This window comes from Lichenostomus cassidix, unplaced genomic scaffold (assembly GCF_008360975.1).
Source record: "Lichenostomus cassidix isolate B80296 unplaced genomic scaffold, HeHo_3.0 HiC_scaffold_56, whole genome shotgun sequence".
NCBI lineage: Eukaryota > Metazoa > Chordata > Aves > Passeriformes > Meliphagidae > Lichenostomus > Lichenostomus cassidix.
In genome coordinates, this window is record NW_028147981.1 from 21088 (window position 1) to 38645 (window position 17558).

A 17558-nucleotide genomic window follows, 5' to 3' on the forward strand; every position below is an offset into this window, starting at 1 on the left:
AGTTAAAGTAAAAATGCCGATTTTACCCCCAAAAAGGTGTAAACCAGCGAGAGCTCCAGTTGGTAAAAAAAGGGGAAAAGGCGAAAAAAAGGGAAAATTTAAAAAAAATCCCAAAGGGGTGAAATGTGTGAGGAGGGGAGGTGGGAAATCCCAAAATTGGGGAAACCCCAAAAAAGGGGGAGATCCCAAAATTGGGGAGATCCCAAAATAAAGGAGAGACCCCAAAATTGGGAAAACCCCAAAATTGGGGATATCCCAAAATCAAGGGAAATCCCAAAAAAAGGGGAGATCCCAAAATTTGGGAGACCCCAAAATTGGGAAAACCCCAAAACTGGGGAGACCCCAAAATCTGGGAGACTCCAAAATCAAGGGAAGACCCCAAAATTTGGGAGATCCCAAAATAAGGAGAGACCCCAAAATTGGGGAGATCCCAAAACTGGGAAAACCCCAAAATCAAGGAGAGATCCCAAAATAAGGAGACATCCCAAAATAAGGGGAGATCCCAAAATTGGGAAAACCCCAAAATTGGGGAGACCCCAAAATAATTGGGAAAACCCCAAAGTCAAGGAGAGACCCCAAAATTGGGAAAACCCCACAGAAAGAGGAGGGAAACTCCCCAAAATGGGGGAAAAAACCCCAAAAAAAGAGGGAGAATCACCCCAAAAAGGCAGGGATCCCCCAAAAAGGGACTGGAGACCCCAAAATTTGGGGAGAAATCCCCCAAAAGCAGCAGGTTAAGGCAGGGAGAGTTTTTGGGAACTCCCAGTTGCTGCTCTGGGGAGGAAGGAGGAAAAAAAAAACCCCAAAATTTGGGGAGAAGCTCCAAAAAAACCCCAAAATTCAAGGTTTGCACGACATGGAATCCAAAACCCTAAAATCACTCCAACACCTCCCAAAAAACCCCAAAAACCAACCAAAGGGGATGAAAACATTACAAAAATAAAGCAAAACCAACCTGGGTTTGTACAACATTTACAGGGTGGGGAGAGTTTGGGGTGATTTGCCCTAAAATCTCAATTTTCCCCTAAAATCTCATTTTTTCCCCCTAAGATCCCAATTTTTCCCCCTAAAATCTCCGTTTTCCCCTCAAATCTCCATTTTCCCCCCTAAAAACTCCATTTTTCCCCCTCAAAGCTCTTTTTCTAAAATCTCCATTTTCCCCCAAACTCTCATTTCCCCCTAAAATCTCCATTTTCCCCCTAAAAATCTCCATTTTTCCCCTAAAAATCTCCACTTTTCCCTAAATCTCCACTTTTCCCCCTAAAATCTATGTTTTTTCCCCCCAAACTCTCATTTTTTCCCCTAAAATCTCCATTTCCCCCCTAAACTCTGCATTTTTCCCCTAAAATCTCCATTTTTTCCCCTCAAATCTCAATTTTTCCCCTAAAAATCTCCATTTTTCCCCTAAAACCTCAATTTTTCCCCCCCAAACTCTCAATTTTTTTCCCTAAAATCTCTTTTTTTCCCCCTCAAACCTCATTTTTTCCCCTAAAATCTCAATTTTTCCCCCCCAAACTCTCAATTTTTTGCCCTAAACTCTCATTATTTCCCCTCAAATCCCATTTTTTCCCCTCAAATCTCAATCTTTTCCCCTAAAATCCCATTTTTTTCCCTTAAAAATCTCAATTTTTCCCCTCAAACCTCAATTTTCCCCCCCCTAAACTCCCATTTTTCCCCCTAAACTCTCATTTTTCCCCCATTTTCCCCTAGAAGATCCTCTTTCTCTTGAGGTACGAGTCGGCATAGTGTCCCCCCAGCCCCTGCGAGTGCTGTCCCACATAGCAGCCCTCGGGGCTCGGCTCGGGCGACGGCAGCAGCTGCGAGAAAACTCGTTTTTGGCCACCCAGGGGTGTCTGGAGAGAGAGAAAAATCAGATTTAGGGAGATTCCTGTGGGGCTTTGGAAAAGGAAAATATGGATTTGTTTTTAGGGAGGTTTGGGAAAGGAAATGATGAATTTTTTGTAATTGAAATGGAAATAAATGTAATAATAAATAGATATATTTTCGTATAAATAATAGAAATATGAATAAATTTTATCAATATAAAATACTTATAAATATATATATTATATATATATATATTTATATTTATATATATATATATATATATTTATTTATTTATAAGTAACACAAAAAAATATGGATTTTTTAGGGAGGTTCCCGTGGGGTTTTGAGGGAGGATTTGGGGGTTTTTGGAAATTGGAAATATTGATTTTTAGGGAGGTTCCTGTGGGGTTTGCCAAGGGAAAAATGGGATTTGTGTTTAGGGAGGATTTGGGGAGGTTTGGGAAAGGAAATTATTCATTTTTTATAATTAATATATAAATAAATGTAATAATAAATAGATCTATTTTTGTATAAATAATGGAAATATGAATAAATTTTTTAAACATAAAATACATAGAATTATATAAATATGTATTTATAAATAATATTAAAAATTATTCATATTTTAGGGAGGTGTCAGTGGGGTTTTGAGGGAGGATTTGGGGATGTTGGAAAATGGAAATATTCAGATTTAGGAAGGTCCTGGTGGGGCTTTTGAAAAGAAAAATGGGATTTTTTTAGGGAGATTTGGGAAAGGAAATGATGAATTTTTGATAATTGAAATAGAAATAAATATATATAAATATAATAAGAAATAAATATGTTTTCATAAAAATAGTATAAATATAAATAAATTGTATAAATATTTTATATTTATAAATATATAAATATATCTAAATTTTATATAAATATATATTTGTAAATAATATAAAAAATTATTCCTTTTTAGGGAGGTTCCCGTGGGGTTTGCCAAGAGAAAAATATGGATTTTTTTTTAAGGGAGGATTTGGGAAAGGAAATGATGAATTTTTTATAATTGAAATAGAAATAAATATATATAAATAAAGTAATAAATATATATTTGTATAGATATAAATAGAAATAAATTTTATAAATATAAAATATTTATAAATATATACATATATAGATTTATTTCTATAAATATTTATATATAAATATGTATATATTTATTGTTTGTAGAAATAAATATATAAATATATATTTACAAATATAAATATAAAAATTATTCCTTTATGGAGTTCCTGGTGGTATTTCAGGGAGGATTTGGGGAGGTTTGGAAAATGAAAATATGAATTTTTATGGAGTTCCTGTGGGGTTTTGGGGGGAATTTGGGGGTTTTTGGTACCTTCAGGTGAGAGTTTGGAGGAGCCAAGGTGAGGATGGAGTCAGAGCTCGGCGAGATCCCGACGGGCTGCAGGGAAATTTGGGGAAAAAAATGGAGATTTCGGGGGGAAATCAGGATTTGGGGGGAAATCAGGATTTGGGGAAAAATGGAGATTTGGGGAAAAATGGAGATTTGGGGAAAAATGGAGATTTGGGGAAAATCAGGGATTTGGGGGAAATCAGAATTTGGGGGAAATCAGGATTTGGGGAAAATCAGGGATTTGGGGAAAATCAGGGATTTGGGGGGAAATCAGAATTTGGGGAAAATCAGGATTTGGGGAAAAATGGAGATTTGGGGAAAATCAGGGATTTGGGGAAAAAAATGGAGATTTGGGGAAAATCAGGGATTTGGGGAAAATCAGGGATTTGGGGAAAAATGGGGATTTGGGGAAAAATGGGGATTTGGGGGAAAAAATGGAGATTTGGGGAAAATCAGGGATTTGGGGAAAAAAATGGAGATTTGGGGAAGAAAATCAGGATTTGGGGAAAAATGGAGATTTGGGGGGAAATCAGGATTTGGGGAAAATCAGGGATTTGGGGAAAATGGAGATTTGGGGGGAAATCAGGATTTGGGGAAAATCAGGGATTTGGGGAAAAATGGAGATTTGGGGGGAAATCAGGATTTGGGGAAAATCAGGGATTTGGGGAAAATGGAGATTTGGGGAAAATCAGGATTTGGGGGAAATCAGGGATTTGGGGGGAATCAGGATTTGGGGAAAATCAGGATTTGGGGTGAAAAATGAGATATTTGAAGGAAAAAAATGGGAGGTTTGGGATGAAAATTTAGGGATTTAAGGGAAAAATGGGAGGTTTGGGATGGGAATTTAGGGATTTAGGGAAAAATTGGAGGTTTGGGATGAAAATTCAGGGATTTGAAGGAATAAATTGGAGGTCTGGGATGGAAATTCAGGAATTTAAGGGAAAAAAGGGGATGGAATTGGGGAATTTGGGGATTTAAGGGCAAAAAGGGAATGGAATTGGGGAATTTTTGGTGAATTTTTGGTGAGTTTTTGGCGAATTTTTGGGGAATTTTGGTGAATTTTTGGTGAATTTGGCGGGAATTTTTGTGGGAGTTTTTGGGGAATTTTTGGGGAAATTTTTGGGGAAATTTTTGGAGAATTTTTGGGGAATTTTGGGGAATTTTTGGGAGCATTTTGGGGGAATTTTGGGATTTTGGGGGAATTTGGGGGAATTTTTGTGGGAGTTTTTGAGAACTTTTGGGAATTTTGGGGAATTTTGGTGAATTTTTGGGAATTTGGGGGGTTTTGGGGGAATTTTGGGAATTTTTGGGGCATTTTTGGGGGATTTTTTTGGGGATTTTGGGGAATTTTTTGGGGAATTTTTGGGGCAATTTTTGGGGGAATTTTGGGCATTTCTGGGGAAATTTTTTGGGAATTTTTGGGGGAATTTTGGGGAGTTTTTGGGGAATTTTTGGGGCAATTTTTGGGGGAATTTTGGGCATTTCTGGGGAAATTTTTTGGGAATTTTGGGGAGTTTTTGGGGGAGTTTTTGGGAGTTTTTGGAGGAATTTTGGGGCGGGTCTGACCTTGCTGAGGTGGCTCTGCTGCAGCCCAGCCTGGAGGCCACTGGTGAAGTAGGAATTGGGAGATCCTGAGAGGAAAGGAGGAGCTGGAGGTGCCAAAGTGCTCCTGTCAGCCTGCAGGGAGAGCACAGGGCTGGGGAGGGGCTGGAAATGCCCCACTGTGCCCCAAATAGGGGCTGGAAATGCCCCACTGCCCCCCAAACTGGGCTGGAAATGCCCCATTGCCCCCCAAAAACCAAAATAGGGGCTGGAAATGCACCACTGTGCCCCAAAACCAAAACTGGGGCTGGAAATGCCCCATTGTGCCCCAAAAACTGAATAGGGGCTGGAAATGCACCATTGTGCCCCAAAATAGGGCTGGAAATGCCCCACTGCCCCAGAAATTGGGGAGAGGGGGTTGGAAATGCCCCATTGCCCCCCAAAAACCAAAACTGGGGCTGGAAATGCCCCATTGCCCCCCAAAATTGGGGCTGGAAATGCCCCATTGCCCCCAAAAACCAAAATAGGGGCTGGAAATGCCCCATTGCCCCCCAAAATTGGGGCTGGAAATGCCCCATTGCCCCCAAAATAGGGGCTGGAAATACCCCATTGCCCCCCAAAAACCAAAATAGGGCTGGAAATACCCCATTGTGCCCCAAAAACTGGGGCTGGAAATGCACCATTGCCCCCAGAAAATGGGAAATGCCCCATTGCCCCCCAGAAATGCCCCATTGCCCCCAGAAATGCCCCATTGCCCCCCAGAAATGCCCCATTGCCCCCAAACTGGGCTGGAAATGCCCCACTGCCCCCCAAACCAGAGGAGTTGTTACCTTGTGCCTGCTGGGACCGAAGCTGCCCAGGATGGAGCTGCAGTGCTCTCGGGTTTGGGGGAAAATCCGAGATCCCAAATCCTGCTGGGGGAATCGGGGTGGTTGGAAGGGGAAATCCCCAAATTTTGGGGGAAAATGAGGGGTTAGAGAGGAGAACTCCCCAAATTTTTGGGGAAAATGAGAGTTAGAGGAGGGAAAATCCCAAATTTTTGGGGAAAGTGAGGGGTTAGAGATGGGAAAAATCTCAAATTCCTGCGGAAAATGAGGATTAGAGGAGGAAAAATCTCAAATTTTGGGGGAAAATGAGGGTTAGAAGATGGAGAATCCCAAATTCTCATGGAAAATCCCAAATTCCAATGGAAAATGAGGAGTTAAAATGGAGAAATCCCCACATTTTTGGGGAAAATGAGGGGTTTGGGGGGAAAATCCCAAATTTCTGGGGAAAATAAGGGTTAGAGAGGGAAAAATCCCAAATTTTTGGGGAAAATGAGGGATTAGAGGATGGAAAATCCCAAATTCCTGGGGAAAATGAGGCGTTAGAGAGGAAAAATCCCCAAATTTTTTTTGAAAACGAGGATTTTGGGGTTTTTTTCACCTCAATTCCTGTGAAAAAAAGGGAGTTTGGGGTGTAAAAAAACCCAAAAAATCCAATTTTCATCCCAAAATTCCTCACCGGCTGGAATTCCAAGGCGAAGGCGTCGGGCTGGGGGAGCAGGGGGTCAGCAGGGGGGAGCCTGGGGGTCCCCAAAACTCCAGGTTTGCCCTTAAATCCTTTTCCTGGGAGATCAGGGATTGGTTCAAAACAGGGAAATCCACCCAAAAATGGGGAAATTCCCCAAAAAATGGGGAAATTCCCCCCAAAAAATGGGGAAATTCCCCAAAAAAAAGGGGAAATTCCCAAAAAAAAGGGGAAATTCCCCCCCAAAAAATGGGGAAATTCCCAAAATAAAAGGGATTTTTTGGAGCTTACCTGGCAGGAGGCTCTGGAGGTTCAGGTAAGGATTGAGAGGAATCTTCAGATCTTTGGGGGGCTCACCTAGGAGAGAGACCTGCGGGGGATTTTGGGGATTTTTGGGTTTTTTGGGGGTCCTGGAGGAGGTCAAGAAGGGTTTGGGGGAATTTCAGAGGGATTTGGGGGTCCTGGAGAGGTTTGGGGGAATCTGGGGGCTGCAGGGAGCTCCCAAAATTTGGGTTTCCCATCCCAGAATTTGGAGATCCCATCCCAGAATTTGGAGATCCCATGCTGGAATTTGAGGGTCCCATCCCAAAATTTGAGGATCCCATCCCAGAATTTGGGTTCCCATCCCGAAATTTTGGATTCCCACCCCAAAATTTGGAGATCCCACCCTGGAATTCGTGGATCCCATGCCAGAATTTGGAGTTCCCACCCCAAAATTTTAAGATCCCACCCCAAAATTTGGAGTTCCCACCCCAGAATTCGAGGTTCTCATCCCAGAATTTGAAGATCCCACCCCAGAATTCGGGTTTCCCACCCCAGAATTTGGAGTTCCCACCCCAGAATTTTAAGATCCCACCCCAAAATTCGGGTTTCCCACCCCAAAATTCGGGTTTCCCACCCCAGAATTCGGGTTTCCCACCCCAGAATTTGGATTCCCACCCTGGAATTTGAGGATCCCATGCCAGAATTTTGGATTCCCACCCCAGAATTCAAGGATCCCACCCCAGAATTCGGGTTTCCCACCCCAAAATCCCAATTCCCACCCCAAAATCCGTCGCTCCTCACCGCGGCAGCTCCAGCTGTGCTCTCGCCCTGCTTGGATTTGGGAACAGCTCCCAGTGCTGACCCCAATCCCGACCCCAATCCCGATCCCAGTGCTGATCCCAACCCCGAGGCTGCTCCTGCTGCTCCCAGCGCTGCCTTTTCCCGCTCTGAGCCCACCTGGGCCAGGAAGGACGCCAGAGCCACGTGGCCAGAGGGCAGAATTGGGGACTTGCCGTGGCCCTGGGCCATGTCACCCGCCAAGGGACCACCTGGAAAACGGAAATTGGGGTTGGGTTTTCCTGAGTTTGGGGTTGGGGGAATTCCCAGAAGGGGTTTTGGGGGAATTCCCCCCAAAAAAATGCATTTTTGGGGCTGCAGGAGCTCTGAAAAAACAGGGGAAATGCTTGAAATGAACGGGAAAATATGAGGGAAGTGGTTTGGGGGGAAATGAGGAAACCTGGATCTGCTTTTTCCAACCTGGATCCACCTTTTCCCACCTGAATTTCCCTTTTCCCACCTGAATCCTCCTTTTCCCACTTGAATTTCCCTTTTCCCACCCAAATCCTCCTTTTCCCACCCAAATCCACCTTTTCCCACCCAAATCCACCTTTTCCCACTCAAATCCTCCTTTCCCCACCTGAATTAATTTTCCCACCTGAATTATCTTCTCACCCGAATTTCTCTTTTCCCACCCAAATCCTCCTTTTCCCTCCTTAATTTCCCTTTTTCCATCCAAATCCACCTTTTCCCACCCAAATCCACTTTTCCCACCCAAATCCACTTTTCCCACCCAAATCCTCCTTTTCCCACCTGGAAAACCCAACCCCAGCTCCCTCCATCCCTCCCCACCTGCCCACAGAGCTTTCCCATCCCCAAAATCCCATCCCAGGGGGAAATCCCCTCGTCCCCACAGCCCAGGTGTGCCGAAATTCCAGGTTTACCTGAGGGAATTTCCCCCAGGAGCTTCCCAGGGGGCTGGGCTGGGGCGCTGGCCAGAGCCAGAGCGCTCAGCGGGGAGTCGCCCAGAATTCCTGGTTTCTGGAAGAGAAAAAGAGGAAAAAACACCTGGAATTGTCCATGGGAACTTTGGGATGGCGGAGAAAAGCTCCAAAGGCACCAGAAAAACTCCAAATGGTGGAATTCCAGAGCCATCCAAGGATGCCAGGAGGGATTGGGGATCTCTTTTCCCAACTTTTCCCAGTGCAGCATTACTGGGATGACTGGGATGGAAAAAGGGTTTGGTTCTCCTTGCTGGACCCAAACCTGGGGCTGTGGGAACTGGGAATTCCCAAAAAAAAATGCCTTCTGGGGGCTGCAGGAACAGGGAGAAAGGCTGGAAAATCGGGAAAAACACTCAAAAAGAGGGAAAAGCCAAACGGGAAGAGGTTTGGGAAGTGCAGCAGGGAAGATTGAACTCCTTTTTTTTGCTTTGGAAAAACACAGATTTGGGAATTCCTGGTGAGGAGAAAAGCTGGGAAAGAGCCTGGAGACCCTGAGCTTGAAATCAGTGTGGGAATTCCTGGATCCCTGTGGGAATTCCAGGGAATTCTGGGATCCCTGTGGGAATTCCAGGGAATTCCTGCATCCCTGTGGGATTTCTGGGATCCCTGTGGGAATTCCTGCATCCCTGTGAGAATTCCTGGATTCCTTGTGGAAACTCCAGGGAATTCCAGGGAATTCCAGGATCCCTGTGGGAATTCTTGGATCTCTGTGGGAACTCTGGGATCCCTGTGGGAATTCCAGGGAATTCCAGCCTACCTGGGATCTCTGTGGGAATTCCTGGATCCCTGTGGGAATTCCAGAAAATTCCAGGGAATTCTGGGATCCCTGTGGGAATTGCAGGGAACTCCAGCCTACCTGGGATTCCCTGTGGGAATTCCTGGATCCCCTTGGGAGTTGCAGGGAATTCCAGGGAATTCCTGCATCCCAGTGGGTATTCCATGGAACTGCAGCCTACCTGGGATCTCTGTGGGAATTCTTGGATCTCTGTGGGAACTCTGGGATCCCAGTGGGAATCCCAGGGAATCCCAGGGAGTTCCAGGGAGTTGCAGCCTACCTGGGATTCCCTGTGGGATTTCTGGGATCCCTGTGGGAATTCCAGGGAATTCCAGCCTACCTGTGGGAATTCCTGGATCCCAGTGGGAATTCCAGGGAATTCCAGGGAGTTCCATGGAACTGCAGCCTACCTGGGCCGGGTTGTGCAGCGCCAGCTGGAGCAGAGCCGTGGACAGAGCCGGGTTGGTGACCAGGGGCAGGGAGGGAGCAGCGCCCAGAATTCCTGCTGGGAGAGGAGGCAGAGGAAGCTCCAGGAGTGGCAGGAAGAGGACAAACTCCGGAATTTCCCTCTGGAATTTTTCCCCAGCTTACCCTGCTTGCCGTGGAGCAGAGGGTTGAGCAGGAGCTGCAGGGAGGCAGGGTTGCCCAGGCTGGTGAGGATCTGCAGGATGTTGGGCTCGGGGAGGAGTCCCTTCCCACGGTTCAGGGCCTTGGAAAAGTGGGAAAAGCAGGGAAAAGGGATGGTTTAGGAGGCAAACGGAGGGGGTTTGGGGTTTTGCTCCTGGAACCGTTCCCAGGATGATCCCAATTCCCAAAGATCAGGGAGATCAGCCCTCCCAGCCCTCCCTCCCAGCACAGAGTGATTTTGGCAACCAGCAGCATTCCTGCCGGGAATTTCACAGGAATTTGTTCCACCCTGCCGGAACCTGGGCAGAGTTTTGGGTCAGAAAAGGGAATTTTTGGGCCTGGAAAGGAGAGCTACAGATTGCTGCTCCGTGGGGAATGTCCTGAGCAGGACTGGTGAGGTTGGGAAGGGCAGGAGGAGGAGGAGGATGAAGATGAAAATGAGGATGGAAATGAGGATGAAGATGAAGGTGAGGATAAAGACTAGAATGAGAATGAGGATGAGGATGGAAAATGAAGAGGAGGAAGATGAGGGTGAGGATGAGGATGAAGATGAGGATGAAGATGGAGAATGAAGATGAGGAACAGGATGAAGATGAGGAACAGGATGAGGATGAAAATGAGGAACATGATGAGGATGAAGAATGAGGATGAGAAAAAGGATGAGAATGAGAATGAAGATGAGGAACAAGATGAGGATGAAGAATGAGGATGAGGATGAAGATGAGGATGAAGATGAGGATGGAGAATGAGGACGAAGATGAGGATTAGGATGAGAGTGAAGATAAGGATGAGTACGAGAATGAGGATAAGGATTAGGATGAAGATGGAGAATGAGAATGAAGATGAGGATGAAGATAAATATGAGGATGAAGATGATGAAGAGAATGAAGATAAATATGAGGATGAAGATGCTGAAGAGAATGAAGATGATGAAGAGGAGAATGATGAAGAGCAGGCTCACCGTGGCCTGGGCGGCGATGAGCGCAGCCAGCATGCTCCTGCCGGGCGGCCCAGGGGCGCAGAAGGAAACTCGGATGTGATTCCCAGCCAGGGGAAATCCATCCATGGCCTGCTGGACTCGCTCAGCCTCCTCGGGGGACTCAAACTCCAGCACAGCAAAGCCCTTGAGCTGCCCGTCCTGCCCGTAGGCCAGCTGGGGACAGGGAAAGGGGGAAAATGTATCCCAGACACCCAAATCCAGCTGGGGACAGGGAAAGGGGAAAATCTATCCAGACACCCAAATCCAGCTGGGGACAGGGAAAAATCTATCCCTGACACCCAAACCCAGCTGGGAATGAGGGGAAAATCCATCCCAGAGACCCAAATCCAGCTGGGGACAGGGGAAAAGGGGAAAAGTCCATCCCAGACACCCCAATCCAGCTGGGGACAGGGGAAAAGAGGGAAAAGTCCATCCCAGACACCCCAATCCAGCACAAACCCACAGCCTTCATCTCCACATTGCTCTTCCTAAATTCCTCCTCCATCCCTAAATCCTTCCACTGTCTCTAAATCCTTCCTCCATCCCCAAATCCATCTTCCATCCTTAAATCCTTCTCTGACCCCAAACACCTCCCAAATCCCCAAACCTCTCCCAGATCTCCAAATCCCTCCTCCATCCCCAAAGCCCTTCCAACTCCCAAATCCTTCCATTCTCCCCAAACCCAAAACTCTCCCAAATCCCCAAACCCCTCCCTGACCCCAAACCCCAAATCCCAGCTTCCTCACCCCAAACCCCAACTCCCTAACCCCAACTCCCTGACCCCAAACCCCAGCTCCCTGACCCCAAACCCCATCTCCCCAACCCCAAACCCCAGCTCCCTGACCCCAAATCCCTCACCCCACACCCCTCCCTCACCCCAAACCCCAAATCCCAGCTTCTTCACCCCAACTCCAACTCCCAAATCCCAAACCCCAGCTCCCTGACCCCCAACCCCATCTCCCACACCCCAAAACCCTCCCAAGACCCACCCTGACCCCAAACCCCAAACCCCTTCTCCTTGTCCCCAAATCCCTCACCCCACACCCCTCCCTCACCCCAAACCCCAGCTCCCTGACCCCAAACTCCAAACCCCAGCTCCCTCATCCCAACCCCAAACCCCTCCCAAGACCCTCCCTGATCCCAAACCCCATCTCCCCAAACCCCAACTCCCTGCCCCCAAACCCCATCTCCCTGTCCCAAACCCCAAACCCCATCTCCCTGTCCCCAAATCCCAAATCCCAAACCCCAACTCTCTCACCCCAAACCCCAATCCCAACCTCAAACCCCATCTCTCTGCCCCCAAACCCCATCTCCCTCACCCCAAACCCCAGCTCCCTGACCCCAACCCCCAAACCCCATCTCCCAACCCCCAAACCCCATCTCCCTGCCCCAAACCCCATCTCCCCAAACCCCAAAACCCCATCTTCCCAGCCCCAAACCCAAACCCCATCTCCCTCACCCCAAACCCAAAATCCCAAACCCCATCTCCCTCACCCTAAACCCCAAACCCCTCCTTGACCCCAAACCCCATCTCCCTGTCCCCAACCCCAAACCCCATCTCCCCAAACCCCATCTCCCAACCCCAAACCCCAAACCCCATCTCCCTGCCCCAAACCCCACCTGGCAGAAGGTGGGCGCGCACGTCTCGGCCGCCACCCTGCGGAGCTGCTCGGCGTCGGCGAAGCCGTGCGGCAGTTTGTCCACGCAGAGGCAGCGCGAGTGCAGCAGCTCCGCGCCCAGCTGCGAGGCGTCCGTCCAGTGCACGTACAGCGCCCGGGTGCCCAGCTGCCTGCCCAGCAGCTCCGACTTGGCCCTGGCCGCCGAGTCCTTCTTCATGAACTCCACGAAGCCGTAGCCCTTGGAGTGCCCCGAGGCGCGGCTGTACACCAGGAAGCAGCGCTCCAGGTTGCCGAAGGGCCGGACGAGCTCCTCGAACTGCTGCTGCGTGAGGAGGCGCGGCAGGTTGGCCACGCAGAGCACGGCGTCCGTGGGCTGCAGCTGCACGCGGAGCTCCCTGTCGCGGAGCTTGGAGCCGTGGAACTGCCGGATGGCCGAGTCTGCCTGCTCCGCGTTGAGGAGCGTGATGAAGGCTGAGGAGGAGGAGAGGTTGGAGGTGGATTTTTGAGGGTTGGGATCAGGGGGGAAAAGGGGTTGGGAAGGGGGAAGATTCCTGGAGAAAGAGGGGTTGGGAAGGGGAAATTTCCCTGGAGAAAGGGGATTTGGAAAAGAGAAGTATTCGTGGAGAAACGGAGATCGGAAAGGGGAAACTTAACTGGAAAAACGGGGATTGGAAATGGAAGAATTCCTGGGAAAAGGGGGGTTGGAAAGGGGAAATTTTCCTGGAGAAAGGGGATTTGGAAAAGGGAAGTATTTGTGGAGAAACAGAGGTTGGAAAGGGGAAATTTCCCTGGAGAAAGGGGATTTGGAAAAGGAATGGATTCATGGAGAAAGGGTTACTGGGAGCTGTGGAACTGCCAGATGGCTGAGTCTGCCTGGTCAGCGTTGAGAAGGGTGATGAAGGCTGAGGAGGAGGAGGAGAGAGGAGAAGAGAGGTTGGAGGTGGATTTTGGAGGGTTGGGATTAGGGGGGCAAAGGGGTTGGGACGGGGAAATTTCCCTGGAGAAAGGGAAGTTGGAAAGGGAAGTATTCCTGGAGAAACGGGGATTGGAAAGGGGAAACTTCCCTGGCAAAACGGGGGTTGGAAATGGAATAATTCCTGGAAAAACAGGAGCTGGAAATGGAAGAATTCCTGGAAAAAGCAGGGTTGGAAAGGGGAAATTTCCCTGGAGAAAGGGGAGTTGGAAAGGGAAGTATTCCTGGAGAAACAGGAGTTGGAAAAGGGAAACTTCCCTGGAAAAACGGGGATTGGAAATGGAAGAATTCCTGGGAAAAGGGGGATTGGAAAGGGGAAATTTCCCTGGAGAAAGGGGATTTGGAAAAGGAAAGGATTCATGGAAGAAGAGGGTTGGAAATGGAAAGATTCCTGGAGAAAGAGTAGCTGGAAAAGGGGAAAAAATTCCTGGAAAAAGGGTGGTTGGAAAAGGGAAACTTCAGTGCAAAAAGAGGAGTTGGAAAGGGGAAGAATTCCTGGGAAAAGGAGGTTTGGAAAAGGAAAATTTCCCTGGAAAAAGGGGGATTGGAAAGGGAAAGGATTCCTGGAGAAAGAGTAGTTGGAAAAGGCAAAGGATTCCTGGAAAAAGAGGGTTGGAAAAGGGAAACTTCACTGGGAAAACGGGGATTGGAAAGGGGAAGAATTCCTGGAAAAAGGAGGTTTGGAAAAGGAAAGGATCCCTGGAGAAAGAGGGGTTGGAAAAGTGGAACTTCCTGGAAAAAAAAGGGTTGGAAAGGGGAAATTTCCCCGGAAAAAAAAGGGTTGGAAAGGGGAAATTTCCCTGGAAAAAGGAGGTTGGAAAGGGGAAATTTCCCTGGAAAAAGGAGGTTGGAAAGGGGAAATTTCCCTGGGAAAAGGAGGTTTGCAAAAGGAAAGGATTCCTGGAAAAGAGGGTTTGGAATGGGAAAAGATCCCTGGAGGAGTTTGGAAAGGAGGAACTTGGGAAAGGAAATCTCTGGGAAATACAGGATTTGGGGTGGAAAAGCATCCCTGGGTGGGGCTGGGGAGGGAACTGGAAAAGTTGTTTATTTTTAAGGAATCAGGGAGAAAAAACTGCTGGAATTCTGGAATTCCTCACCTGTGCCTTTGTATTTGTCCACGAAGCAGTATTTGAGCTCATAGTCCTTCAGCAGCTCGTGGACATCCTGGGGAAACAGAGAGATTTTCCAGGGAATGAGGTTTGGGATGAGGAGGTTGGGGAAGAAATTTAAACAAAAAAAACCCCAAAACCAAAAATAAACAAAAAAAAAAAAAAAAAAACCAAAACAAAAAAACCCCAAAAAACCCCACAAAACAAAACCAAAAACAAGCAAAAAAAACCCCAAAAACAGAAATAAAAAATCACAAACCCACAAAAAACAAAACAAAACCCAAAAAACAAACAAAAAAACACCCAAAAAAACCAAAACAAACAAAACAAAAGTGGTGGAATTTCAGTAGGAATTTAAATATGGAAACAAGGAGGAACTGCCCTGTCCCCTGCCAGTGTCCCTGGGAAAAAGGGAAAAAAGAGGAAAAAAGGGGAAAAAAAAGGGAAAAAGGGGGAAAAAGGGGAAAAGGGGAAAAAAGGGAAAAATGGAAAAAGGGGGGAAAAGGAGAAAAAAGGGAAAAAAAAGGGAAAAAAAAGGGAAAAAAAGGGAAAAAAAGGGAAAAAAAAAGGAAAAAAAAGGGGAAAAAAGGGGAAAAAAAGGGGGAAAAAAAGGGAAAAAAAGGGAAAAAAAGGGAAAAAAAGGGAAAAAAAGGGGGAAAAAAGGGAAACGGGGACAAGGGGAAAAGGGAAAAAAGGGGAAAAAAAGGGAAAAATGGAAAAAAAAGGGGAAAAAAAGGGGAAAAAAGGGGAAAAAAAGGGGAAAAAAAGGGGAAAAAAAGGGGAAAAAAAGGGGAAAAAAAGGGGAAAAAAAGGGAAAAAAAGGGGAAAAAAAGGGAAAAAGGAAAACACAGCCAGTCGGAGGTTGTCTGGGAATTGCAGCCTTTGGGATTTGGCGATTGCAGGAGAAGCTTTTGGGGATTTGGGATGTGGAGAGAGAGAGAGAGAGAGGGAAGGGATGGAGCTGCGGGAGCTCAGGAGCTCGGGGAGAACCAAATCCCAAATCCCAAATCCCAATCAATCCCAATCGCTCTCGGGATCTCACTCTCTGCATTCCCAACATCCAAGGGCAGCCGTTACCCCGGTCGGTTATCCCGTTATCCCGTTATCCCAGCCCGTTATCCCGGTTAGTTATCCCGGTCAGCTATCCCGTTATCCCGATCGGTTATCCCGTTATCCCAGCCCGCTATCCCGGTTAGTTATCCCGGTCCGTTATCCCGGACAGTCATCCCGCTCCGTTCTCCCGCTCCAGCCCGTTCTCCCGCTTCGCTATCCCAGCCCGTTATCCCGCTCAGTTCTCCCGTTCTCCCAGGATCAGCTCTACCGCCTTAGCCCGTTATCCCGCTCCGTTCTCCCGCTCCAGCCCGCTATCCCGCTCCGTTATCCCACTCTAGCCCGTTATCTCGGTCAGTTATCCCGGTCGGTTCTCCCGCTCCAGCCCGCTATCCCAGCCCGTTATCCCGCTCAGTTCTCCCGTTCTCCCGGGATCAGCTCTACCGGCTCTGCCCGTTATCCCAGCCCGTTCTCCCGCTCCAGCCCGTTATCCCAGCTCGTTATCCCGGTCAGTTCTCCCGTTATCCCGCTCCGTTCTCCCGCTCCGCTCTCCCGGCTCAGCCCACTATCTCAGCCCGTTATCCCAGCCCGTTCTCCCGGTCAGTTCTCCCACTCCAGCCCTTTATCCCGCTCCGTTATCCCAGCCCGTTCTCCCGCTCCGTTCTCCCGGGATCAGCTCTCCCGGCTCAGCCCGTTATCCCGCTCCGTTATCCCTTTCCGTTATCCCTCTCCGTTCTCCCGCTCCGCTCTCCCGGCTCAGCCCCGCTCCCGCTCCCCTCTCAGCCCATTCCCGGTGCCGTTCCCGCCCTCACCGCCGCACTCCCGCTCCCGCTCCCCGCTCTCCTCACCTGGTTGCTCACGTCCGCCGGTAAGCCGCGGATCAGCACCTTCCGCCGGTTGCGGAACTGCCGCGCGCTGTGCTCCAGGCGGCTGCGCACCTCGGCGGCGTCCAGCGGCGGCAGCTCCTCCTCGGGAGCGCGGCCCGGCCCGGCCGGAGGCTCCGTCCCGGCAGCAGGCCCGGCGCCAGGCCCGGCTCCGCTCACCGACACCGCCGCCGCCATACCGGCCCCGCCGCCGCCCGCCGCGCCAACAAGCCGCCCGCTGATTGGAGGAGAGCTTCCCCCGGAGTATCGGCGGCGGGGATTGGGCGGTGAGGAAAAACACGACGGATGAGACAGCGGCTGGGATTGGGCGGGAGGGCGGGTTGGTTGTGTCCGCGGCTGGGATTGGGCGGCGGAGGGCGAGCCCTAAGATGGCGGGCTGCGATTGGTTGGTTCCGTCAGACCTTCGATCCCCAAACATCCCTATAGAGAATCCTAAAATCCCCTAAAGAGAATTTAACCATCCGAGAGAATTTAAACACCTTAAAGAGACTTTAAACCATCCTGTAGAGACCTTGAACACCTGTAGAGACCTGAAACACCCTAGAGAGAATCCTAAAATCCCCTAGAGAGAATTTAAACACCTTATAGAGACTTTAAACATCCTATGGAGAATCCTAAAATCCCCTAGAGAGAATTTAAACATCCCATAGAGACCTTAAACACCCTATAGAGAATCCTAAAATCACCTAAAGAGAATTTAAACACCTTATAGAGACTTTAAACATCCTATAGAGACCTGAAACACCTTATAGAGACCCTTAAACACCCTATGGAGACATTAAACACCCTATAGGGACCTGAAACATCCCATAGAGAATCCTAAAATCCCCTAGAGACTTTAAACACCTTACAGGGACTTTAACTATGCTATAGAGACATTAAACACCATATAGAGAACCTGAAAGATCCTACAGAGACCCCAAAGATCCCTACAGGGACCTTAACCATCCCATAGAGACCTGAAACACCTTATAGACCTGAAAGATCCTAGAGAGACATTAAACATCCTACAGAAACCTTAAACACCTTATAGAGATCTTAAATATCCTATAGAGACCTGAAACATCCTATAGAGACCTGAAAGATCCTACAGAGACTTTAAACATCCTATAGAGACCCCAAATATCCTATAGAGACCCCAAACCATCCCTATAGAGACCTTAAATACCCTTTTGAGACCTTAACCATCCCATAGAGACCTTAAACACCTTATAGAGACCTGAAAGATCCTATAG

At 48.2% G+C, this 17558-nt stretch overlaps 1 protein-coding gene across 4 annotated transcripts; it reads right to left on the reverse strand.

Annotated features, from left to right (window-relative positions):
- Nucleotides 1-1696: 1696 nt before the first annotated feature.
- Nucleotides 1697-16546, reverse strand: LOC146420457 (ribonucleoprotein PTB-binding 1-like). 4 transcript variants are annotated; one of them, XM_085048254.1, is made up of 14 exons: nt 16288-16546; nt 14378-14444; nt 12309-12778; nt 10671-10862; nt 9674-9791; nt 9493-9584; nt 8248-8344; nt 7328-7575; nt 6554-6632; nt 6257-6360; nt 5584-5667; nt 4778-4888; nt 3194-3259; nt 1697-1853 (listed from the first exon to the last, which is right to left on the reverse strand). In XM_085048254.1, the coding sequence occupies exons 1-14, from the start codon at nt 16498-16500 to the stop codon at nt 1707-1709; spliced, it is 2088 nt and encodes a 695-aa protein (XP_084904380.1). In that variant the 5' UTR covers nt 16501-16546; the 3' UTR covers nt 1697-1706. The 4 variants fall into 4 exon arrangements, with proteins under 4 accessions (XP_084904380.1, XP_084904379.1, XP_084904378.1 ...); XM_085048253.1 differs by having other exon boundaries at nt 5584-5664; nt 9493-9587; XM_085048252.1 differs by having other exon boundaries at nt 9493-9587.
- Between the last annotated feature and the right edge of the window lie 1012 nt (nt 16547-17558).

What these genes read in the sequence shown, in the direction of transcription:
- LOC146420457 (XM_085048252.1), bottom strand. Translation starts at nt 16,500, where the DNA reads ATGGCGGCGGCGGTGTCGGTGAGCGGAGCCGGGCCTGGCGCCGGGCCT. An exon ending in CGGCGGACGTGAGCAACCAG is followed by an intron (nt 14,445 to 16,287) that starts GTGAGGAGAGCG and finishes CTGTTTCCCCAG; the next exon opens with GATGTCCACGAGCTGCTGAA. An exon ending in TCTGCTCCACGGCAAGCAGG is followed by an intron (nt 9,588 to 9,673) that starts GTAAGCTGGGGA and finishes CTCCTCTCCCAG; the next exon opens with CAGGAATTCTGGGCGCTGCT.